At 41.9% G+C, this 26,948-nt stretch overlaps 1 protein-coding gene across 1 annotated transcript in view; it reads right to left on the reverse strand.

Moving 5' to 3' along the window:
• Positions 1–5,410: 5,410 nt before the first annotated feature.
• The window catches only part of LOC138657451 (oocyte zinc finger protein XlCOF22-like), an 86,533-nt gene continuing 64,995 nt past the window's right edge, over positions 5,411–26,948 (reverse strand). The window contains exon 7 of the mRNA XM_069745246.1: positions 5,411–10,631. Coding sequence (XP_069601347.1) covers positions 9,448–10,631 — 1,184 coding nt within the window. The 3' untranslated portion in view covers positions 5,411–9,447. The remainder of the gene's footprint in view (positions 10,632–26,948) is intronic.

Raw genomic sequence — 26,948 nt, forward strand, 5'->3', positions numbered from 1 at the left:
GAGGTAAACTAAAGAATGAAAGGTTTTCAATTTATCATTTCATGAGAGTTTCATGAAGTCAAAAGACAAATCTTCTAATTTACTCAATTATCACATTATTAAATCTATTAGTGCCATGGCCATGTTTACCTGGTTAATGGCTGTTAAGTGCAGTGTTTGCTTCAAAGTGCTCAACTGTGTTATTTAATAATGCTGTAAAGCATTCCATGGTTTGTACATCTTGTATATGCCTGTGTAATTCATTATTTGATGGGGGTTATAACAACCTCCATTTACATGCTACTGTATTAGACATCTGGAAGCAGTGGCTCTTTATATTTTAAACAATATTAAAGGTGTACAAAATTGCATTGCGCTATTGGGATGATCATTATTTGGCGTGAATGCCACCCCCATGGCCATCCCATCCAAGTTCACAAAATATGGAAAATTTTAAATTATGTGTTAGCTTTTTATTGCTGATTGATGTTCTTTTCTTTTTTACATTTAATTACAGAAGCATCCAGTGACATTAGACTGAGAATAAAGAATGAGCAAATATTAGAGAAAGACATTTCTTTAATTGGTGTGTGTATGTCAGTAGAAGACACATTCAAGAAGTTTCTTTAAAGGATAATTGCATCAGCATCTCACTAATTGGTAAAATGAAATGAAGATACGGAGGTAAGTAGATTTTTTTATTAAATTGGGTAAAGAACATTTACCTGTAGTCACAAGAGATCTAATATAAACCTATGCATATCATGTAACAATGTAAATACATCTAAATACATTTCTTTTGTATCACTGTTACCCTCTCCCACCCATATACTGATTAGAGATGAGCAGATCTGTTTTTTAGTCACAAAACAGGTTTGCTTTTTAAATATTATTGGAATTTTTGATGACTCAAATTATTTTATTTTTTATTACGTCTTCCACCCAGTAAACGGCACCGCTATGGGCGCAAGTCATGTACCGGGTTCTGCTAATTTGTTTTTAGCGCAATGGGAGAATTTCCATATTTGATGAGCTGATTTTGTATATTTATCTCATTATATTTTGGGGATGGTTTATTAATTTAGTTTTGTGAGTTAGTGGAAAAATGCTTTTTACATTTTTAGCATTATATACTGGAGCCAGTTTTGACCTATATTGAAGACTATTTGATACTTGTTACGTTATATTTGTCATACCTTTCTTATTTTTGGGGCAATATAGCTGTAAAAGGGTCTTTTTAAGTGTCAGATGTATTTGTTAATTGTATCACTTTTTTACATGTAACTTATAGCACGATTTTATTAGAACTTTGTTGGAAGGGAAGCAAAGAAAACAGTAATTTTTTGCATTTTATAGATGACCTTATCTGCTGTGCTGGAAAAATAACACAGTAACTGTATTGAGTAGGTCAGTACTAATATGTAGATTGTAAATTTGTATAATCTTAAAAGTGTTTTATGTTTTGTACAATATGCACTTAAAAAACACCTTTTTATACAGTTTTACAATTTTCTGTTAGTGGAGTTGTATGAAGATTTATTTTTGCATGAAAATCTGTAGCTTTTGCTGGTAACAGTTTATTGTACGTACAACTTTTCGATCACATTTACATTCTATAGGAGGCAAAATGAATTAAAGACATAAATTCTGAATTTGTTTTAATATTTTCTTTAAACACCAGTCACTGTTGGGTATAACCGTCATGTTATCTTTATTTGGTGGACGATGTAATCATATTCATACCATATTTACATGTTTTGTTATTTTTGCAAAATAAAAATTAAAAAAATCTTTATTTTCGGTCACTCATGTTCTGATAACTTTAACTTCTTTATTTTTCTCTTTATTGTTGATAACGCTGATTGAGGCTTTGTTTTTTTGTTTATATATGAATTTATAGTCACCTTTTATTTCTTTTTTTTGTTAGGAGGCATAAACAAAAATCTACAAATGTGAAATAGTTTTGTTATTTTTATGGAGTTTATCCATCAGAATAATGGACATGTTTACTGGATTCAGTGTGCTGATACCATTATGTTCATACCTAAGAAAATTACTATTTTTTTCATAGTTGTCATATTGTGAGAGTCATTGCTTTTTATTTTTCTGAATACAGATCTATATGAGGACATGGTTTTTTGTGTAACAGACTAGTTGTTTTGGTGAAGCATTGGGACACATGATTATTTTTTTCAATTTTAGTGAGGTTAGATGATGAAGAACAGCAAGTTAGCAGGTTGTAACTTTTCCCTTTATGCGGCATTCATCGTGCACAATAAATGATAGGATTGTTTTATAGCACGGGTCAGATCGGGCAAAATTCAACATCTCTTACCGGTTTGGATTTCCCAATGAATTTGATTTTCAGGGAAGTTATTGTCCATGAATTGAGTGTCGCTTATTATGTCCTGGCGACTCTCCAGATGCCGGAGCATGATAAATGTAAGATGTTAGAAAACAAACAAACAAACATGTATTGGGGCAGCATGTTTATATCGACTGGAGATGAGCGAATATAACTAAGTGCAATCCAGTAAACCATAATGATGATATCACCATACTGATCAATTAGTCTTTATCTGTCCCTTTTATTTTCCTGTTGTCGCAGACTACTATGTCCACGTGTTCTCCCCATGACTCGTCTCTGGAAATTGTAACATGCAGACATCTTTTTCTTATCGCTTTTCTGGCACTTCACTCATATTCTCCACTTTTACACAAACCATATAATTCTACGGTCACACAGTGAGAGCTGCTCCTGACAATTTTCCAGCAATTGGTGACCTGGTTGCTCCAGGAACTAGATGTGTTTGCTATTGTTCCCGGGATGACATTGCCGTCTTCATTGTCACTTGGGGCCGGTGCTCAGGCGGATCCAGGGAGCTGGTTTGCTATAAATCCAGTAAAATGTCAGATAGGCATGTCGGAGGGGCAGTACCGGGGTCACGGGGCTTCCGGCCATTGCAGTGCTCACTGCTCTTCTGCAGCGTTAGCAGATACGTTCTGCCACTGGCCATCTGCTACACTGACGAAGGTCACCGGACAGAAACGGCTTCACTTTTTGGATTCCCTGCACATTAAATAAATTCAAATATAAAAGTCGTCTCTGATCTTACAATGAGTGAGAAGTTTTTACTCTACAAAGAACAGTGAGGTCAGAGGTCTGGTGATGCCGGAGGTCCTGGCCACCAACGACAATGATAGTGAGACTTTACATTGAGACATTTTATATCAGAATCTGAATTGGGAACTCAGGAGTAAAATATTTCTGAGCACAAACGGCAATCATATTCAGTCACATAACACTTTTTGTTTTTAAATTATTAGAATTTGTGTTGACTCATAATGATTTTATTTTTTATTGCATTTTTTCCAACAAGTAAAAGACACCACTATGTGTTTGGTTTGTGCACTTGTTTCTGCTCATTTATTTTTGATGTAATGGGAGAATATCCAACATTTACGAGAATTGGAAGAAAATAAGTGGCGCGCACCACTGCTGCATTATTGTGTGATTTTTTATATCCCAATGTATTATGGGAAAAAGAGTGAAGATGCACAAAGTGTGCTACAGATGATTTCCGTATAATTTCTCTTCATCTGGCCCTAACATTGCACTTCTATGTCCTCCTGTTAAATTCACAAGTCATCATAAGACATAATTTAACTGACAAGCCCATGTATTCTTTTTCCAGCGATTCTGGTGTGATTCCTCCATGAACTGGTATATCTCCTATACTATTACCATCTGGAAGAATTGATTTTAGATAACCTTAATCTTGCAATTAATTCCTGAGATTGGTTTAAAAAAAATTCTCACTTCTGTTGATGCAGAATAATCACAATCATTGACTGTATGGTGAGAATATTTAATGTAATGTGGCTGATATCTATCAGAATGTGAGTGAATTTGTTGCCATTGTTCTTCGATATCCTTATTTGTGTATCTGACAATCCATTATTTTAATTTCAACATTCAGCCATTTTGTTTAGTTCTCTCCCATTTTGCTTGTAAATCTGATATGAACTTCATTATGGTGTAAGAAGTTTACAAGTTCAGTAAATTCCTGTGGATCACCATGCCATACTATAAGAAGATTGTCTTTACATTGTAAGAATAATTTGACATATAATAGAAATGAATTGCTCAAATGAAATATCTTTCCAAAAACAAAGTATTTACATGAGTCGTGGCCATTTGTGTAGCATGTTAGATCTTTAATTAATACCAATTATTGAGATATTGATATGCTTTCAATCAGTTTATGATATAATATACAGTATATCTGTACTTTCAAAGAGTATAGCAGAAGGTTATTGAAACTTGTTCAGCCACATGGTCAATTGTCCAGTGAGAGAATATAAACTGTTGTTACCCTTATCTAACAATTAACGTCTTCAGCACCAGAAGAAACTAAATCCATTTAGTATGGGACAAATCCCACCATCTGTAAAGAAGACCTGCAATTCATTACCCGACGTGACTAACTCCAGGTCTTGTAGGGGAATGTGACACCCTCGCGACATCACACCAGGTGACCCTGGTATGTCATGTCAAATCCAGCCCCAACTCACAATCACGGAAGTGGAAGGCCACGATTACAGACGCATGTGCTGGAGCACCATATCCGGTCCTAACCTCTGACCAAGAAGCGAACAACCACAATTACATTTTCCTTTTTAGCGTCAATGGACCAAGGATTCCGAGCCAGTCTCCCATGCTTGTGTTTGTCAAGCCTCAAGCGATCCAGCACCTGCAATCTGATGAGGACAAGTACATTCTGCTTAGAATGGCCATTGACAGCACATGCTGCATCTCATCTGGTCCTAACTTAAGAACATGGGGGCAGTCAGCCGGAAGCAGAGCGGCACCCCCTCTATTCCATTCAATTTCATAAAAAACAGTGTTAGGCCGGGGTCACACTTGCAAGTACAATATGAGAAACTCACACGAGTCTCTCGCATCAATACCCGGCACAGCCGCTGGCTCTCAGGAACAGAGCGTTCAGCTGAATAGAAATACATGCAGCCACACAATCCGGTCCCGAGTGCCGGCGGCAGTGCTGGGTATTGATGCGAGAGACTCGTGTGAGTTTTTCGCATTGCACTCGCAAGTGTGATCCCGGCCGTAGAATGAAGATGCACTAGAAGAGCCGGATTCGTCACCATGATACTCCTGGCCTGCCTGCTGCATTCCCCGGCGATGCCTCTTGCCAAACCCCTAGAGAAACTTCCCCAGGTAAGAAAACATGTAGAAATGAGGTAGGTCTCTCTTATGAAGAGATAACAACACTTAGAAGTTTTCCTTTTTTACTCTGTAGGTTTCGTGTTACTGTGGGCAGATCATCTCTCTACAGTGAGGTCAGGGTGTAGGGGAAAAAAACAGAAAAAAAGAAAATGTAGATGAATCAAAAGGGAAGTTTAATGCGCATATTAAAGTTACAATTTCTGGCTAAATCAAGGTAACTTAAACATTAATTGCATATATAAGAAGAAAATTGACGACCAAAATATGAATCAATATTGAATTTTAATAGTAAAAAAAAATATAAAATTGTACATTACATTTAAAGTGGTCTTAAAAAAAAAATGTTCAGCACCACACCCATAACAGTATCATGCTTTTCAACTGAAATTATTTTTTTTGCCAAACGTCTTCATGTCATGTGTTAAAAATGACTGCTTGCTTCTTCCTTTGCTAGAGGATTGTTCTGAAGACCTAAGTTTTTCTGAAGAAATTTTCCTATTTTTCAAGAGTGGTTTTCTTCTGACACACCTCCTATGTATTTTTTAATTTTTCCAGCTTTTTTGAACTGGTGAGGATCACAAAGTGATAAATGCTGCCTGTAGTTCTCAAATAAATTCTGGAACACTTAGAAAGTTCAACATTTTGTTTTGTGTCCTCAAGTTGATCTTTGTTACTTAGTCCTCGGTCAAGTGGCAGCTTCTTGAAAACTCTACTTGTTGATGGTTTAAGTGAGTGTATATGTAGATGTTTGCTGATAGTAAAATAATGAATATTCAACTGGTTGTCGAACTTAACTTTTCAGTATCATAACCATCCATAATTCTTCGGAAAGCCTTAGAGACATCCATTAATCTTCGGAAAGCCTTAGAGACATCCATTAATCTTTGGAAAACCTTAGAGAGTTCTGAATCTAGGCAGGATTAGACCTCATATTTTAATAAGAAAGACCAAATATCTTTGATAAGGTTAAGACGTCTTATTTTTAGAACTTCGCAGTTATAGTGACAAAGTTTGCGGATTCATTTTTTGAGCCAAAATTAGAAATGAATTTGAAAAGAAAAAGGAAATATAAATGGACTTATGAAATAATGGATTCACACATCACAATGGGGGATACATTTGAATGCTAGAGGAAAGCAACAAAAACAAAACCCAGATAATTACAGCACATTCTGAGTTGGAGAAATTTGATCGATACAAATATCCATTAACAGAGTATATTTTGGGTGGCATCAGCTTGGATTTGCCAGATGTCCAAATTATAAATACCTGTGGATAACCTTGACCAGGATCAATGGAGGAAAATATTGTTGATATAAGCAAAAAAACAAGAACAGCCATGTTATTTTCAAAGCTGTGAAACTGAATTATCGCCATTAACTTTGCTTACTTTTAGGGGTTAATCATATAAATGTAATAAGGCCAGGACTCAGGGCTATTACCGTGTACATAAGAGAATATGATGCTGTAACTTTCGGTAATATCTAAGGCACGATCATTCACATTAACTCTAGTCATACATTCACAGAGAGAGACAAATAAAGGAAAACACAGAAAGGTTGGAAACAATAAATACACCTATTTTCCAATAACTTAAAGAATCCACAGAAGGAAATCGAATCAGATGCTTTAGCTTTGGTACAAATGATTAGAACATGCTTAGGAGCCGTCACTCATTGTGGACTTGTAGCCAAAAATTCTACAACAGAACCGCAATGTGTGAATGAAATCTAACAATGTTCTATTTGTTCCAAATCTGGAGCATCGGATTCTAACTTTAGGATTTAACCCCTTCATGACCTTGGGATTTTTCATTTTTCCGTGTTCGTTTTTCGCTCCCCTCCTTCCCAGAGCCATAACTTTTTTACTTTTCCGTCAATTTGGCCATGTGAGGGCTTATTTTTTGCGGGACGAGTTGTACTTTTGAACAACATCATTGGTTGTAGCATGTCGTGTACTAGAAAACAGGAAAAAAATTCCAAGTGCGGTGAAATTGCAAAAAAAGTGCAGTCCCACACTTGTTTTTTTTTTTGGCTTTTTTGCTAGGTTCACTAAATGCTAAAACTGACCTGACATTATGATTCTCCAGGTCATTACGAGTTCATAGACACCTAGCATGACTAGGTTATTTTTTATCTAAGTGGTGAAAAAAAATTCCAAACTTTGCAAAAAAAAAAAAAAAAAAAAAAAAAGCGCCATTTTCCGATACTCATGGCGTCTCCATTTTTCTTGATCTGGGGTCGGGTGAGGGCTTATTTTTTGCGTGCTGAGATGATGTTTTTAATGATAGCATTTTGGTGCAATTACGTTCTTTTGATCGCCCGTTATTGCATTTTTATGCAATGTCGCTGCGACCAAAAAAGCGTAATTCTGGCATTTCTAATTTTTTTTCTCGCTACGCCGTTTAGCGATCAGGTTAATGCTTTTTTTTAAATTGATAGATCGGGCGATTCTGAACGCGGCGATACCAAATATGTGTAGATTTGATTTTTTTTATTGATTTATTTTGATTGGGGCGAAAGGGGGGTGATTTAAACTTTTATATTTTTTTTATTTCTTTCACTTTTATTTTCCACTTTTGCCATGCTTCAATAGCCTCCATAGCAGCCTAGAAGCAGGCACAGCACGATCGCCTCTGCTACATAGCAGCGATCTTATGTTCGCTGCTATGTAGCAGAAAATCAGGTGTGCTGTGAGCGCCGTCCACAGGGTGGCGCTCACAGCTACCGGCGATCAGTAACCATAGAGGTCTCAAGGACCTCTATGGTTACAAGGTACAAGCATCGCCGACCTCCGATCATGTGACGGGGGTCGGCGATGCCGTCATTTCCGGCCGCCCGGATGCGATAGTTAAATGCCGCTGTCAGTGTTTGACAGCGGCATTTAACTAGTTAATAGGTGCGGGCACATCGCGGTTCTGCCCGCGCCTATTACAGGCACATGTCAGCTGTTCAAAACAGCTGACATGTCGCAGCTTTGATGCGGGCTCACCGCCGGAGCCCGCATCAAAGCGGGGCTTCTGACCTCAGACGTACTATCCCGTCCGAGGTCAGAAAAGGGGTTAAGGTGGTCAGAATTATACATGACATTTCTTTCTGTGGAGATGATCCAAGTTGTAATGTTTCTCCTTGTGGAGAGTGACATGTCAAGCATGCCGAGATGAGGAGACGTAAAGCCGCAATGCTCCTCTGGGATATATGCAAATAGTCTCTTCACAGAAGATGATTACTAGAACTCTAGTGCCACCTATTGGAAGTAGCGATCCTAACAGTGAATGTCGACCCTTTAACGAGCCTTGTTATGCGACTTAGGATAAAAGCCAAACCAGAATCTCAGTATGCAGACACTGTGCTTTAATTTCAAGTAACATTAAGTGTCCTAACTTTCTCTCTAAGATTCTTCCACACTGGGTTTATGAATATAGCAATGGGAAGCCCAGTTCATGATGACAATTCAGTTTTGCTGCTTTGAAAGCTGAGGAGGCCCTTTCTTTCTTCCTGAGGTAAATATAATTTGGGTGTTTCGCAGATCCCAGCTTAGGCTGATTACTGTATGACAAATAAGTTCATGAGGTATACATCAATCAACAGTCACAGTCTTGGTGGAAAGTGATGAGCGAGCATGCTCGGGTGTCCTCAGAGTATATCAGCATGCTCGGAGATTTAGTTTTTGTCGACGCACCTGCATGATTTGCAGCTGCTAGACAGCCTGAATACATGTGGGGGTTGCCTGTTTGTTAGGGAATCCTCACATGTATTCAAGCTGTCTAAGCAGCCACAAATCATGCAGCTGCATCAACAAAAACTAAATCTCCGAGCACGCTGAAATGCTCGGAGGACACCCGAGCAACGAGTATATTCACTCATCACTTTTGGTGGCATAAATTTTCTGCAGGCACATATTGCCAAACTGAGGCCAAAAGGACTTTTTTAATCTCTGTTTGGTAAACATGGCCTAAGAAAAAGTAAATGTGTACACCAGGAGCTTTTTCCCCAGCATATACCGTACGTTTAACCTAGTGCACACACATAATGTGGCCTCAGCCCAAGTTTACTAAAAAAATAATGATGTTTAGTGTCTGTGAATAACCTGATGTTTTCAAACACTTTACTTTTAGAGCATTTTCCGTGTTTCAAACAAGAATGTTTTGTTTTTGAATACGCAATCTTGGGGCGTTTTAATTTTGAATTTCTTGTAAATCATTTCCCATAGAAAGAACATCAAAACTGCTTTCCTCCTGTGTGACGTCTCTGATGTTTAACAAGATTGGATTTATTTGTAAAACATTTCCAACATTCTGAACATGAGTATGGCTTCTCTCCTGTGTGGCTTCTGTGATGGCCCCTAAGTCTGGCTTTGGTAATAAAAGACTTTCCACATTCTGGACATGAATATGGCCTGTCTCCTGTGTGAATTCGCTCATGTTTTACAAGGTTTGATTTATCTGTAAAGCCCTTTCCACATTCTGAACATGAATATGGCTTCTCTCCTGTGTGACTTCTCTCATGTCGAACAAGACTTGATTTATTTATAAAACATTTCCCGCATTCTGGACATGAAAATGGCTTCTCTCCTGTGTGACTTCGCTCATGTGTAACAAGATTTGATTTTTGTGCAAAACATTTCCCACATAGTTGACATGAATACTGCTTCTCTCCTGTGTGACTACTCTCATGTCTAACAAGACTTGATTTATCTGTAAAGTACTTTCCACATATTGAACATGAAAATGGCTTCTCCCCTGTGTGCATTCTCTCATGTTTAACAAGATGTGATTTATCTGCAAAGCACCTTTCACATAGTGAACATGGATATGGTTTCTCTCCTGTGTGAATTCTCTCATGTTTAACAAGCTGCGATTTATTTGTAAAACACTTCTCACATTCTGAACATGAATATGGCTTCTCTCCTGTATGTATTCTCCTATGTCTAACAAGACTTGATTTATCTGTAAAGCATTTCCCACATAGCAAACATGAAAATGGCTTTTCCCCTTTGTGAATTCTTTCATGTATAACAAGACTTGATTTATCCGTGAAAGACTTTGCGCAGAGTGAACATGAGAATGGTTTCTCTCCTGTATGAATTCTTACATGGATAAGAAGACTTGATTTATCTCTAAACCGCTTCCCACATTCTGAACAGGAGTATGGCTTCTCCCCTGTGTAACTGCTTCTTTGTATGAACTGTTTTCCACACCGTTTCACACCTGTACTGGTCATAATCGCTGATTGATCAAGAGTAAATTCCACATGATTAGGAGTATTATTTAATAGATCCATATTGTGGAGTCCTGAATACAAATTAAGAGTAATGAGGTTATCTTCAGAGGTGTGCTGTGTGATGCTTTCATCTTCTACTGTATCAGTCAGTGAGAAAATGAAGTTTTTCTCACAGAGATTTTCTGAAAAGATGAAAAATAGATTAAGTGATTATTTCCCAATTAAAAAGTAGGCAAGTTTATAACATTCTGTTTAGGCTGAAACCACACACTCAGTTTCAGATGCAGTTAAAAGTGCATTTTTACAAGTTTAAATCAGAAGAGGATCCATCGAGAAGGAAACAATCAGGAGGGAGAGGTCACTCCTGTGCTGCTAATGTATTCATAAAACAGGATTACAGGGTCAACGCAGTTCGAGGCCGCGCAGGACCTCTTCATCAGGACAGAAACCTGGTGTGACTGTCAGGAATGGCTGTACTTTTATACTGTATTCTTTTGGGGGGAAAAAATGCAAAACCGGGTACATGACAGTGTCAAAGTTCAGCAGTCATGGGACGAATGTTAGTTGTAGATCTAAAATGACAATTAATTATTATGTAACATAACGTTTATACCACACCTGAATAACAATGAAAAATAAAATATCAATGATAAAATGTATTATAACAAAGTTAAAAGCATTGGAATAGATAGATTGTGAATGTATATGTGTCTGTATAATGGGGGGATACAACCTCAAAAAGCAGCACAGTGGTCCATGTCATGATTCGGGCTCTACAGCCCGTATGTGCTGCTTTTTGAGTTCGTATCCCCCGATATACAGACAAATATACATTCACAACCTATTCATTCCAATGCTTTTTAACTCATTTTATCATTGATATTTTATTTTTCATTTTTATTCAGGTGTGGAATATAGGTGACATTGCATAATAATTGTAATTTTAGATCTACAACTAACATTAGTCCCGTGACTCTGAAGAACTTTGACATTCATGTGTTACACCCGACCTTTGCGGGGTCCCTGGCGGGACTCCCGCTCTGTGTCGGCCCCGCACTGTCCTGCTGCAGAACCTGCTTCCTCTCTTCCCCCTGCTTCTTGGCGGGCGTCAAGTAGGTCCTCGGGTAGAGTGCTTAGGTCGCGCACGTGCGCTCCCGGTTTAAATAAAAATGAACATTTAACTTTTTTTCACAAAAAATTTACTTCAGCTCCAATTTGTTTTATTTTACCAAGGGTAACAGGAGAAAATGGACCCCAAAAGTTGTTGTACAATTTGTCCTGAGTACGCTGATACCCCATATGTTGTGGTAAACTCCTGTTTGGGCGCATGGGAGAGCTCGGAAGGGAAGGAGCACCGTTTTACTTTTTCAACGCAGAATTGGCTGGAATTGAGATCGGACGCCATGTCGCGTTTGGAGAGCCCTGATGTGCCTGAACAGTGGAAACCCCCCAATTATAACTGAAACCCTAATCCAAACACACCCCTAACCCTAATTCCAACGGTAACCCTAACCACCCCTCAAACCCTGACACGCCCTTAACCCTAATTCCAACCCTATTCCCAACCGTAAATGTAACCCTAGCCCTAACCCTAACGGGCAAATGGAAGTAAATACATTTTTTTAATTTTTCCCTAACTAAGGGGGTGATGAAGGGGGGTTTGATTTACTTTTATAGCGGTTTTTTAGCGGATTTTTATGATTGGCAGCCGTCACACACTGAAAGACGCTTTTTATTGCAAAAAATATTTTTGGCGTTACCACATTTTGAGAGCTACATTTTTGGGCACAAGACTTTTTTTATTGCTTTTTATTCCGATTTTTGTGAGGCAGAATGACCAAAAACCAGTCATTCATGAACTTTTGGGGGAGGCGTTTATACCGTTCCGCGTTTGGTAAAATTGATAAAGCAGTTTTATTCTTCGGGTCAGTACGATTACAGCAATACCTCATTTATATCATTTTTTTTATGTTTTGGCGCTTTCATACGATAAAAACTATTTTATAGAAAAAATAATAATTTTTGCATCGCTTTATTCTGAGGACTATAACTTTTTTTATTTTTTTTCCTGATGATGCTGTTTGGCGGCTTGTTTTTTGCGGGACAAGATGACGCTTTCAGCGGTACCATGGTTATTTATATCTGTCTTTTTGGTCGCGTGTTCTTCCACTTTTTGTTCGGCGGTATGATATTAAAGCGTTGTTTTTGCCTTTTTTTTTCTTACGGTGTTTACTGAAGGGGTTAACTAGTGGGACAGTTTTATAGGTTGGGTCGTTACGAACGCCGCAATACTAAATATGTGTACTTTTATTGTTTGTTTGTTTTTTATTTAGATAAAGAAATGTATTTATGGGAATAATATAATTTTTTTTCTTTATTTAGGTTTTTTTTTTTTTTTTTAACTTTTAGACTTTGTCCCAGGGGGGGACATCACAGATCGCTGATCTGACAGTTTGCACAGCACTGTCAGATCACCGATCTGTCTGAGAGCACTGCATAAAAATTAGCATAAAAAAACAGCAAAAAAATACACAGCAAAAAAGTCCGTTTGAACTTACCCTAAAAGAAATCAAGAACAAAAAATGTGGTCGTCAGTAATGATTACTTTTTTTAACCAAGCAGAGGGGAAAAATTATGGAATCACTCAATTCTGAGGGAAAAATTATGGAATCATGAAAAATAAAAAAACCCTCCAACACATCTCTAGTATTTTGTTGCCCCACCTCTGGCTTTTATAAACGCTGTGACGCATGGACTTAATGAGGGGCAAATACCCCAAAACAGCTGTCTGTGGATGGATACCATGTTTTGGCATAGGTGGTTTTCCTTTTTGGATGCTGCACTTCCCGTGGTTGTTCCTTCCCAGTGAAAGACCTGGCTATTTATTGCTTGCGTTGAGAAACACGTGATGGTGTCGCCGCGGCTTTTCTACATGGACTTAATGAGGGGCACACAGGACTCTTCACCAATCTGCCTCCATCTTTCTCTGGTTGCTGTCCCCAGATCAGCTTTGCAGGTTGGATTCTTGTCATCGACCATTTTCTTCAACTTCCATCAAAGACTTTCAGTTGGATTGAGATCCGGACTATTGGCAGCCCATGACATTGACCTTATGTGTCTTTTTTCCAGGAATGTTTGCACAGTTTTTGCTCTATGACAGGATGCATTATCATCTTGAAAAATTGTATCATCATCCCCAAACATCCTTTCAATTTATGGGATAAGAAATGACGCCATCTCCCCAGTGCCTTTACCTGACATGCAGCCCCATATCATCAATGGCTGTGGGAATTTGCATGTTCTCTTCAGGCAGTCATCTTTATAAATCTCATTGGAACGGCACCAAACAAAAGTTCCATCATCATCACCTTGCCCAATGCAGATTCATGATTCATCACTGAATATGACTTTCATCCAGTCATCCACAGTCCACCATTGCTTTTCCTTAGCCCATTGTAACCTTGTTTTTTTCGGTTTAGGTGTTAATGATAGAACGTAAAATCACTGCACTCGTACGATGAAGATATTCAATTCATGTGAATGCTTTTATTAGATAAATGTTCAGGTGAAGCGATAAGTACAAAACGTTTCGGCCAGCCCGTGTGTTGTGAATTCTGTGGTCAAGCTCCCTCCTGTGGTCATGAGTGGTACTTCGGCTGGTTCTGTCTATGAGCTTCCTCTGGTGGATGTGAGTGGGGCTGCGGCTTCTGAGTTTCCTTCCACAGGTGACGAGGTTAAGTCGTTAGGTGCTGCTCTATTTAACTCCACCTAGTGCCTTGCTCCTGGCCTCCAGTCAATGTTCCAGTGTTGGTCTTGCTCTCTCCTGGATCGTTCTTGTGACCTGTCTTCCCTGCATAAGCTAAGTTCTGCTTGTGTTTCTTTTGTTTGCAATTTTTTCTGTCCAGCTTGCTATTTTGGTTTGTCTTGCTTGCTGGAAGCTCTGAGACGCAGAGGGAGCACCTCCGTGCCGTTAGCCGGTACGGAGGGTCTTTTTGCTCCCTCTGCGTGGTCTTTTGTAGGTTTTTGTGCTGACCGCAAAGCTATCTTTCCTATCCTCGGTCTATTCAGTAAGTCGGGCCTCACTTTGCTAAAATCTATTTCATCTCTGTGTTTGTATTTTCATCTTTACTCACAGTCATTATATGTGGGGGGCTGCCTTTTCCTTTGGGGAATTTCTCTGAGGCAAGGTAGGCTTATTTTTCTATCTTCAGGGCTAGCTAGTTTCTTAGGCTGTGCCGAGGCGCCTAGGTCTGGTCAGGAGCGCTCCACGGCTATTTCTAGTGTTGTGTGATAGGATTAGGGATTGCGGTCAGCAGAGTTCCCACGTCTCAGAGCTCGTCCTATGTTATTAGTAACTATCAGGTCATTTTGTGTGCTCTTAACCACCAGGTCCATTGTTGTTCTAAACCACCAGTTCATAACACCCGTGGCCTTGATCACTAAATCGCTGAAACAAATAGAACAAAACAGTAGTAAATAACTATGTACAGGACAAAGACAAGATTACATATATACATATATACAGTTCAGAAAACATGTCAATGCTTGTATTGAGGGAATAGAAGCCATCTAGGCTCGAACCATCCATCATTAACAAGGAACAAAAGCAAAGGAACAAGAGAGATGCACAATACATAATTAGATACAGAAGGGACGATAGGGAAAGATAGTCCAGCGTACCCTTAGGTAGTAGATTCTTCCTTTGAATGCGTAAATATTGCTGCTGGGGTGTCAGCCAAGAGAAAAAGGTAAACAACCTGTAACGGGTAATAGGAAAAATGAGCGGGGGTGCTGCATAACAGGTGCTTGTATGACCTCAGGTACAGCCATAGACAGGTGTAGCGTGGCCACCATTGGATGTATGCACCTCATCTTAGTATTGATGCCGTAGTCGCCGTGGTGCAGGGCAGACTGGTGTATATCAATGGCTGTATGGGTAGATATAGATACATTAAATATTCCAGTGTTTACAGGGCAGTACAACACAGAAAAAATGCAGTTACATGATTAAACATACAGATGCATGGTAGGAGTCCAAACTAAATAAAATAAATTAAATAAAATAAAATGAAAAGAAATGAACCCACTAAAAGAAAAGGAAAAGACATCTCTACGGCGTTTCATAAATAGTGCCCACATTCATGGCACCACACTAGCGCCTGTGAGTCCTCTGCCCTTCTACAATGGCGTTCTATTTACAACGCTTATTGCGCCCCCCTTCCCCTATAGTCCCTACAGGACGGGCGTTGTTTTCCGTTCGGTCATCGGCTGGCCTGGGCTTGCATACACTGCGCAGGCCCAGGCTTTCTGTGGCTGACCGATGTACTCCGCTTCTACTGCGCACGCGCGAGCGGCTGGAATCGCCATTGCGCATGCGCCGGCGTCCCTGCACTCGTTCCGGACGCATCTCCACCCAGGGCCATAAATAGGTGCCTTTTGGGCTCCTTCAGACAAGCGCTACTCCACGCAGTGACACTGTGAGTGTCTGCCCTTCCCACTTGCCCACCAACGCTGGTCCTGGCCACCTGTCTCCACGGACATTTGAGGACGGATGTGAGCGACTACCAACAGATAAGTTTTTTGTGCTAAACAAACACCAGCCAAGCGCCATATTCATGCCCCCCCCCCTTTCTCTTTCTAGTGACATTGGTTCCCCTATTCTGGTGGTTTAGCTCACTATACATTGGCTTTGACTGGCTCCACAATCCAGCAGGTAGTGTTCTCTTCTTTCTGCTGCATACACGTTACTAGTAGCATTTTAGATACTTACGTACTCTCCACTGCCCCTCTCTGCAGCTACACAAATTCTCCCACAGTACTGGCTGTACTCCTCAAAGGTATCCAAGTGTTGCTCTGGCTGGTCTCTTATAGCGCACCGGTAGCTAGATATATTTTTTTTCTATTTTTTCTATCATCATCATCGATCATTTACTGGCTACCTACACACTGAGATCTTTATTATATTTATTTCTATCCATACAGCGATTGGTACATATACCTGTCTGCCCTGCACCACGGCATCAATACTAAGATGAGGTGCATACATCCAATGGTGGCCACGCTACACCTGTCTATGGCTGTACCTGAGGTCATACAAGCACCTGTTATGCAGCACCCCCGCTCATTTTTCCTATTACCCGTTACAGGTTGTTTACCTTTTTCTCTTGGCTGACACCCCAGCAGCAATATTTACGCATTCAAAGGAAGAATCTACTACCTAAGGGTACGCTGGACTATCTTTCCCTATCGTCCCTTCTGTATCTAATTATGTATTGTGCATCTCTCTTGTTCCTTTGCTTTTGTTCCTTGTTAATGATGGATGGTTCGAGCCTAGATGGCTTCTATTCCCTCAATACAAGCATTGACATGTTTTCTGAACTGTATATATGTATATATGTAATCTTGTCTTTGTCCTGTACATAGTTATTTACTACTGTTTTGTTCTATTTGTTTCAGCGATTTAGTGATCAAGGCCACGGGCTGGCCGAAACGTTTTGTACTTATCGCTTCACCTGAACATTTATCTAATAAAAGCATTCACATGAATTGAATATCTTCATCGTACGAGTGCAGTGATTTTATATTCTATGACTGAGAGGACCACGGGTTCCATTCATTTGCACCGTCACCTTCAGAACTGTCGAGTGCTAGCCTTCTATAACTCTCTAGGTATTAATGATGGCTTTTGTTTAGCTTTTCTGTATGTAAATCCCATTTCCTTTAGGCGGTTTCTTACAGTTCGGTCACAGACGTTGAATCCAGTTTCCTCCCATTCGTTCCTCATTTGTTTTGTTGTGCATTTCCTGTTTTGGAGACATATTGCTTGAAGTTTCCGATCTTGATGCTTTGATGTCTTCCTTGGTCTACCAGTATGTTTGCCTTTAACAACCTTCCCATGTTGTTTGTATTTGGTCCAGATTTTAGACACAGCTCACTGTGAACAACCAACATCTTTTGCACCATTGTGTGATGATTTACCCTCTTTTTAAGAGTTTGATAATCCTCTCCTTTGTTTCAATTGACATCTCTTGTGTTGGAGCCGTGATCCCTGTCAGTCCACTTGGTGCAGCAGCTCTCCGAGGTGTGATCACTCCTATTTAGATGCAGACCAACGGGCAGATCTAATTTGATGCAGGTGTTAGTTTGGGGAATGAAAATTTACAGGGTGATTCCATAATTGTTTCCTCAGAATTGAGTGATTCCATAATTTTGTCCCTATGCTCAGCTAAAAAAAAGTAACCATTACTGACGACCACATTTTTTGTTCTTGATTTATTTTAGTGTTTCTTAACCCCTTCCTGACCTATGACGCATACGCTGCGTCATGAAAGTCGGTGCCAATCCGACCTGTGACGCAGCGTATGCGTCATGGCAGAATCGCATTCCTGCAGGCCGGGTGAAAGGGTTAACTGAAATTTCACCCGACCTGCAGGGACAGGGGAACTTGTACTTTAGCCCAGGGGGGGTGGCTTAGCCCCCACTTGGCTACGATCGCCCTGGTGACCACTTTGTCACCACCCATCAGAAAATCATGGCTGCCTCGCTGTCCAGCTTCATGCCTTCCATGGAAGCTGAACAGCGAGGTGCCTGTATACTGCCCTGCCACATACAGCGATCGCCGCCGCTGCAGTCATTGCCGCCACGGCCAGGTGCTCCCCTCTGCTTCCGACCTTCTCCTGCTCATGCCCCTGACCTTCGCTCCCTGCCCCCGGTGATCGCCCCATTCCCCCTGCCCCGGAGATCACCCCCCTGCTGCTGCCGGCTCCATTTCCTCCTTCTGCTGCATCGCACCTGACAACCCCCGCCCCAGTGATCCCCCTGATCTCCCCCCTGCCCTGTGGATCACCCCCTGCCCCGCTGATGTCCTCCCCTGCCCCATTGATGTCCTCCCCTGCCCTGCAGATCTCCCCCCTGCCCTGTGGATCACCCCCTGCCCCGCTGATGTCCTCCCCTGCCCCATTGATGTCCTCCCCTGCCCCGCAGATCTCCCCCCTGCCCTGTGGATCACCCCCTGCCCCGCTGATGTCCTCCCCTGCCCCATTGATGTCCTCCCCTGCCCCGCAGATCTCCCCCCTGCCCTGTGGATCGCCCCCTGCCCCGCTGATGTCCTCCCCTGCCCCGCAGATCTCCCCCCTGCCCTGTGGATCGCCCCCTGCCCCGCTGATGTCCTCCCCTGCCCCGCAGATCTCCTCCGTGCCCTGTGGATCGCCCCCTGCCCCGCTGATGTCCTCCCCTGCCCCGCTGATGTCCCCCTGCCCTGTGGATCGCCCCCTGCCCCGCTGATGTTCTCCCCTGCCCCGCAGATCTCCCCCCTGCCCTGCTGATGTCCTCCCCTGCCCTGCAGATCTCCCCCCTGCCCCGCAGATGTTCTCCCCTGCCCCGCAGATCTCCCCCCTGCCCTGTGGATTGCCCCCTGCCCCGCTGATGTCCTCCCCTGCCCCGCAGATCTCCCCCCTGCCCTACTGATGTTCTCCCCTGCCCCGCTGATGTCCCCCCTGCTCCACAGATCTCCCCCTGCCCTGTGGATTGTCCCCCTGCCCCGCTGATGTCCCCCCTGCCCCGCAGATCTCCCCCCTGCCCTGTGGATCACCCCCTGCCCCGCTGATGTCCTCCCCTGCCCCGCAGATCTCCCCCCTGCCCTACTGATGTTCTCCCCTGCCCCGCTGATGTCCCCCCTGCACCGCAGATCTCCCCCCTGCCCGGCAGATCTCCCCCCTGCCCGGCGGATCTCCCCCCTGCCTTGTGGATCGCCCCCCTGCCCTGCTGATGTCCTCCCCTGCCCCGCTGATCACCCCCCAGCCCCAGTTTATCCCAGGGTTAGGGTTGGGGCTAAAATTAGGGTTGGGATTAGGGGTAGGGTTAGGATTGGGATTAGGGTTAGGGTTGGGATTAGGGGTAGGGGTGTGTTGGGGTTAGGGTTGGAGATAGAATTGGGGGTTTCCACTGTTTAGGCGTCCGATCGCAATTCCAGCCAATTCTGCATTGAAAAAGTAAAACAGAGCTCCTTCCGAGCTCTCCCGTGCGCCTAAACAGGGGTTTACCCCAACATATGGGGTATCAGCGTACTCAGAACAAATTGGACAACAACTTTTTTGTCCAACTTCTCTTGTTACCCTTGGCAAAATAAAAATTTGGGGGCTAAAAAACCCTTTTTGTGGGAAAAAAATGATTTTTTGTTTTCACGGCTCTGCGTTATAAACTGTAGTGAAACACTTAGGGGTTCAAAGTTCTCTCAACACATCTAGATAAGTTCCTTGGGGGTCTAGTTTCCAATATGGGGTCACTTGTGGGGGGCTTCTACTGTTTAGGTACATTAGGGGCTCTGCAAATGCAATGTGACGCCTGCAGACCATTCCATCTAACTCTGCATTCCAAATGGCGCTCCTTCCCTTCCGAGCTCTGCCATGCGCCCAAACGGTGGTTCCCCCCCACATATGGGGTATCAGCGCACTCAGGACAAATTGGACAACAACTTTTGGAAACCAATTTCTCCTGTTACCCTTGTGAAAGTAAAAAATTGCGGGCTAAAAATCATTTTTGAAGAAAAAAAAAAGATTTTTTTTATTTTCACGGCTCTGCGTTATAAACTTCTGTGAAGCATTTGGGGGTAAAAAGTGCTCACCACACATCTAGATAAGTTCCTTGGGGGGTCTAGTTTCCAAAATGTGGTCATTTGTGGGGGGTTTCTACTGTTTAGGCACATCAGGGGCTCTGCAAATGCAATGTGACGCCCACAGACCATTCCATCAAAGTCTGCATTCGAAATGGCGCTCCTTCCCTTCTGAGCCCCGACGTGCGCCCAAACAGTGGTTCCCCCCCACATATGGGGTATCGGCATACTCAGGACAAACTAGACAATAACTTTTGGGGTCCAATTTCTCCTGTTACTCTTGTGAAAATAAAAAATAGCTTGCTAAAAATTAATTTTTGAGAAAAGAAAAATGATTTTTTATTTTCACGGCTCTGTGTTATAAACTTCTGTGAAGCATTTGGGGGTTTAAAGTGGTCACCGCACATCTAGATTAGTTCCATGGGAGGTCTAGTTTCAAAAATGGGGTCACTTGTGAGGGAGCTCCAATGTTTAGGCACACAGGGGCTCTCCAAACGCCACATGGTGTCCGCTAACAATTGGGAGCTAATTTTTCATTCAAAAAGTCAAATGGCGCTCCTTCCCTTCTGAGCCCTGCCGTGCGCCCAAACAGTGGTTTACCTCCACATGTGAGGTATTGGTGTACTCAGGAGAAATTGCCCAACAAATTTTAGGATCCATTTTATCCTGTTGCCCATGTGGAAATGAACAAATTGAGGCTAAAAGAAATTTTGTGAAAAAAAAAAGTACTTTTTCATTTTTACAGATCAATTTGTGAAGCACCTGGGGGTTTAAGGTGCTCAATATGCATCTAGATAAGTTCCTTGGGGGGTCTAGTTTCCAAAATGGGGTCACTTGTGGGGGAGCTCCAATGTTTAGGCACACAGGGGCTCTCCAAACGCGACATGGTGTCCGCCAACGATTGGAGCTAATTTTTCATTTAAAAAGTCAAATGGCGCTCCTTCCCTTCCGAGCCTTACCATGTGCCCAAACAGTGGTTTACCCCCACATATGAGGTATCAGCGTACTCAGGATAAATTGGACAACATATTTGAGGTCCAGTTTCTCCTTTTATTCTTGGGAAAATAAAAAAATTGTTGCTAAAAGATCATTTTTGTGACTAAAAACTTAAATGTTCATTTTTTCCTTCCATGTTGCTTCTGCTGCTGTGAAGCACCTGAAGGGTTAATAAACTTCTTGAATGTGGTTTTGAGCACCTTGAGGGGTGCAGTTTTTAGAATGGTGTCACTTTTGGGTATTTTCAGCCATATAGACCCCTCAAACTGACTTCAAATGTGAGGTGGTCCCTAAAAAAAATGGTTTTGTAAATTTCGTTGTAAAAATGAGAAATCGCTGGTCAAATTTTAACCCTTATAACTTCCTAACAAAAAAAAATGTTGTTTCCAAAATTGTGCTGATGTAAAGTAGATGTGTGGGAAATGTTATTTATTAACTATTTTGTGTCACATAACTCTCTGGTTTAACAGAATAAAAATTCAAAATGTGAAAATTGCGAAGTTTTCAAAATTTTCCCCAAATTTCCATCTTTATCACAAATAAACGCAGAATTTATTGACCTAAATTTACCACTAACATGAAGCCCAATATGTCACGAAAAAATAAACTCAGAACCGCTAGGATCCGTTGAAGCGTTCCTGAGTTATTACCTCATAAAGGGACACTGGTCAGAATTGCAAAAAACGGCAAGGTCTTTAAGGTCAAAATAGGCTGGGTCATGAAGGGGTTAAAGCCAGAAAGTTGCCATTTGAAATGACTTTAGTTTTGTGCCATGTCTGTGATCGGCTTTTTTTCTACAGAATTAAACAATTGAATGAACATCCTCCAAGGCCGGTGATTCCAGAATTTTTGCCAGGGGTTGTATATAGGCATCTCATATCAGGCGTGGGCATATGGAGCAGGCTCAGGAGCTGAGCCTGCTCTACACGTGTTAGATTTCCAGCTGCTTTATACAGCCGGCACCTACCTGAAACAGAGGTGATGAAGGCTAGCTGTGCTTGCGGTTATTGGCAGTGGCACTTTAACGGTTAAAGGGAAGGTGCCATCAAAAAAAATTTTTTTTTCAGAAATTGTAAAAATGTAAAGAATTAATGATTACATTTTCTTAAAAAATATTATCATTTGTTTATAATTTAGTAAAATATGAAAAAAAATTTGAAAAGTTTTGGAATTTCCACTTTTAAACACTAGGGGGAGCAGCTGCTGAAATTTCAGAAAAACCTAGTGTAGAACTAGCTCACATTACTGCACTGCTGTAATTATGGGCGGAGTCTGCTGACCTGTGTGATGTCTCCTCCCCTTCTGGGTGTTTGCTAAGGGTTTAGAGAGGATGAGATTCAGGGACCCAGTGAGCAGCCATTTTGTTGGTGACTGCAGAGTATGGCTGCCGTCACACTATCAGTATTCGGTCAGTATTTTACCTCAGTATTTGTAGCCAAAACCAGGAGTGGAACAATTAGAGGAAAAGTCTAATAGAAACATCTGCACCACTTCTGCATTTATCACCCACTCCTGGTTTTGGCTACAAATACTGAGGTAAAATACTGACCAGATACTGATAGTGGACGGCAGCCTTAGGCTACTTCCACACTAGCGTTGTTGGCTGTACGTTGCAATGCGTCCTTCAGGAGAAAGTTGTCTGCAGGATGCGTTTTTTCCCCATACACCAACATTACCGACGCATTGCGACGTATTGCCACACGTCGTAACTGTCGTGCGACGGTTGCGTCATGTTTTGGTGGACCGCCGCCACAAATAAAGTTACATGTAACGTTTGTGCGTCGAGTCCGCCATTTTCGACCACGCATGCACGGCCGAAACTCCGCCCCATCCTCCCCAGACCATACAATGGGGCAGCGGAAGCGTCGTAAGACTGCCACCGCTGCCCACGTCGGACATTTCTTTCACAGCATGCGTCAGCCCGACGGGCCCGTACCGACGCTAGTGTGAAAGCAGCCTTATACTGACAAGTAGACGGTCACCAAGGATGGCAGGCAGCAAGGATTCTGGGAGATAGGTGGTGGAGGGAGCAGGGTGACAGCAGCACAGAGTATTTCAGGAGAGCAGTGTGCTGGTCTATAGGGGCCCCCTGTTTGGTGCACGGAGCAGCCAGGGATTGTACATAGGGCGCTGTCTTTTATACACATGGATGGACCGTCTGCTCGATGGCCTGTTCTGATCCAGACTTTGCATGCAGACCCCATTCCCTCCTCAGATCCTGTCTTCTCCATCCTGTCCTGGCGATGTGTGAAAGCGAGGCGAGAGGCGCAGTCCGGGGTGACGCTGGGAAGGAAATGTAGCCATATAGTAACGATAAAAATGAGACCCCTCTCTTCAGCTGCCTCACCAGCCTTCCCCTGACTGCACCTAACTGGAGGTCACGCTGCCCCCTCTATAAGGCTACTTTCACACTAGCGTCAAATTCGGCCTGTCGCAATGCTTCGGGCCGAGATTCCAACGCTAGCGTTTGTTGCGCCGCACAACGGGTGCAGCGGATGCATTTCTCCGGCGCATCCGCTGCCCCATTGTGAGGTGCGGGGAGGTGGGGGCGGAGTTCCGGACGTGCATGCGCGGTTGGAAAAAGAAGTCCGTTGGCAGCAAAAAACGTTACATTTAACGTTTTTTGCTCCCGGCGGTCCGCCACAACACGGCGCAACCGTCGCACAACGGTTGCGACATGTGTCAATACGTTGCAATGCATCGGTAATGTAACTCTATGGGGCAAAAACGCATCCTGCAAACAACTTTGCAGGATGCGGTTTTTTCCCCTAAACGACGCTTTGCGACGTATTAAAAAAAACGCCAGTGTGAAAGTAGCCTTACCCCAGACCCGCGTGCAGGTGCTCAGCCAGAACCACCATAGAATGGGTCCGCTTTCTGAAGATAATACTGCCATAGTGTTCTCACATAATACCGCCATATAGATCACACATAATACTGCCATAGTGTTCTCACATAATACCGCCATATAGATCACACATAATACCGCCAGTGTTCTCACATACCGCCAAATAGATCACACATAATACCGCCATATAGATCACACATAATACTGCCATAGTGTACTCACATAATACCGCTATATAGATCACACATAATGCTGCCAGTGTTCTCACATAATACCGTCATATAGTTCACACATAATACTGCCATTGTTCTCACATAATACTGCCAGTGTTCTCATATAATACCGCCATATAGATCACACATAATGCTGCCAGTGTTCTCATATAATACCGCCATATAGATCACACATGCTGCCAGTGTTCTCACATAATACCGCCATATAGATCACACATAATACCGCCAGTGTTCTCACATACCGCCATAAAGATGACACACAATACCGCCATATAGATCACACATAATACTGCCAGTGTTCTCACATAATACCGCCATATAGATCACACATAATACTGCCAGTGTTCTCATATAATACCGCCATATAGATCACACATAATGCTGCCAGTGTTCTCACATAATACCGCCATATAGATCACACATAATGCTGCCAGTGTTCTCACATAATACCGCCATATAGATCACACATAATACCGCCATATAGATCACACATAATACTGCCAGTGTTCTCACATAATACCGCCATATAGATCACACATAATACTGCCATAGTGTTCTCACATAATACCGCCATATAGATCACACATAATGCTGCCAGTGTTCTCACATAATACCGCCATATAGATCACACATAATACTGCCAGTGTTCTCACATACCGCCATATAGATCACACATAATACCGCCAGTGTTTTCACATAATACCGCCATATAGATCACACATAATACCGAGTGTTCTCACATACCGCCATATAGATCACACAAATACTGCCAGTGTTCACATAATACCGCCATATAGATCACACATAATACCGCCATATAGATCACACATAATGCTGCCAGTGTTCTCACATAATACCGTCATATAGTTCACACATAATACTGCCATTGTTCTCACATAATACTGCCAGTGTTCTCATATAATACCGCCATATAGATCACACATAATGCTGCCAGTGTTCTCATATAATACCGCCATATAGATCACACATGCTGCCAGTGTTCTCATATAATACCGCCATATAGACCACACATAATGCTGCCAGTGTTCTCACATAATACCGCCATATAGATCACACATAATACTGCCAGTGTTCTCACATAATACCGCCATATAGATCACACATAATGCTGCCAGTGTTCTCACATAATACCGCCATATAGATCACACATAATGCTGCCAGTGTTCTCACATAATACCGCCATATAGATCACACACAATACCACAATATAATTCTCACAATACTGATCAAGCATAATACCACCATACAGATCACATAATACCGCCATATAGATCACACATAATACCGCCAGTGTTCTCACATAATACCGCCATATAGATCACACATAATACCGCCATATAGATCACACATAATACTGCCAGTGTTCTCACATAATACCGCCATATAGATCACACACAATACCACAATATAATTCTCACAATACTGATCAAGCATAATACCACCATACAGATCACATAATACCGCCATATAGATCACACATAATACCGCCAGTGTTCTCACATAATACCGCCATATAGATCACACATAATACCGCCATATAGATCACACATAATACTGCCAGTGTTCTCACATAATACCGCCATATAGATCACACATAATGCTGCCACTGTTCTCACATAATACCGTCATATAGTTCACACATAATACTGCCATTGTTCTCACATACTACTGCCAGTGTTCTCATATAATACCGCCATATAGATCACACATAATGCTGCCAGTGTTCTCATATAATACCGCCATATAGACCACACATAATGCTGCCAGTGTTCTCACATACCGCCATATAGATGACACACAATACCGCCAGTGTTCTCACATACCGCCATATAGATCACACATAATACTGCCAGTGTTCTCACATAATACCGCCATATAGATCACACATAATGCTGCCAGTGTTCTCACATAATACCGCCATATAGATCACACATAATGCTGCCAGTGTTCTCACATAATACCGCCATATAGATCACACATAATACCGCCAGTGTTCTCACATACCGCCATATAGATCACACATAATACCGCCATATAGATCACACATAATACTGCCAGTGTTCTCACATAATACCGCCATATAGATCACACATAATACCGCCATAGTGTTCTCACATAATACCGCCATATAGATCACACATAATGCTGCCAGTGTTCTCACATAATACCGCCATATAGATCACACATAATACTGCCAGTGTTCTCACATACCGCCATACAGATCACACATAATACCGCCAGTGTTTTCACATAATACCGCCATATAGATCACACATAATACCGCCATATAGATCACACATAATACTGCCAGTGTTCTCACATAATACCGCCATATAGATCACACATAATGCTGCCAGTGTTCTCACATAATACCGCCATATAGATCACACATAATGCTGCCAGTGTTCTCACATAATACCGCCATATAGATCACACACAATACCACAATATAATTCTCACAATACTGATCAAGCATAATACCACCATACAGATCACATAATACCGCCATATAGATCACACATAATACTGCCATAGTGTACTCACATAATACCGCCATATAGATCACACATAATACTGCCAGTGTTCTCACATAATACCGCCATATAGATCACACATAATACTGCCATAGTGTTCTCACATAATACCGCCATATAGATCACACATAATGCTGCCAGTGTTCTCACATAATACCGTCATATAGTTCACACATAATACTGCCATTGTTCTCACATAATACTGCCAGTGTTCTCATATAATACCGCCATATAGATCACACATAATGCTGCCAGTG

The sequence above is a fragment of the Ranitomeya imitator genome, chromosome 1 (genome assembly GCF_032444005.1).
Source record: "Ranitomeya imitator isolate aRanImi1 chromosome 1, aRanImi1.pri, whole genome shotgun sequence".
Lineage (NCBI taxonomy): Eukaryota > Metazoa > Chordata > Amphibia > Anura > Dendrobatidae > Ranitomeya > Ranitomeya imitator.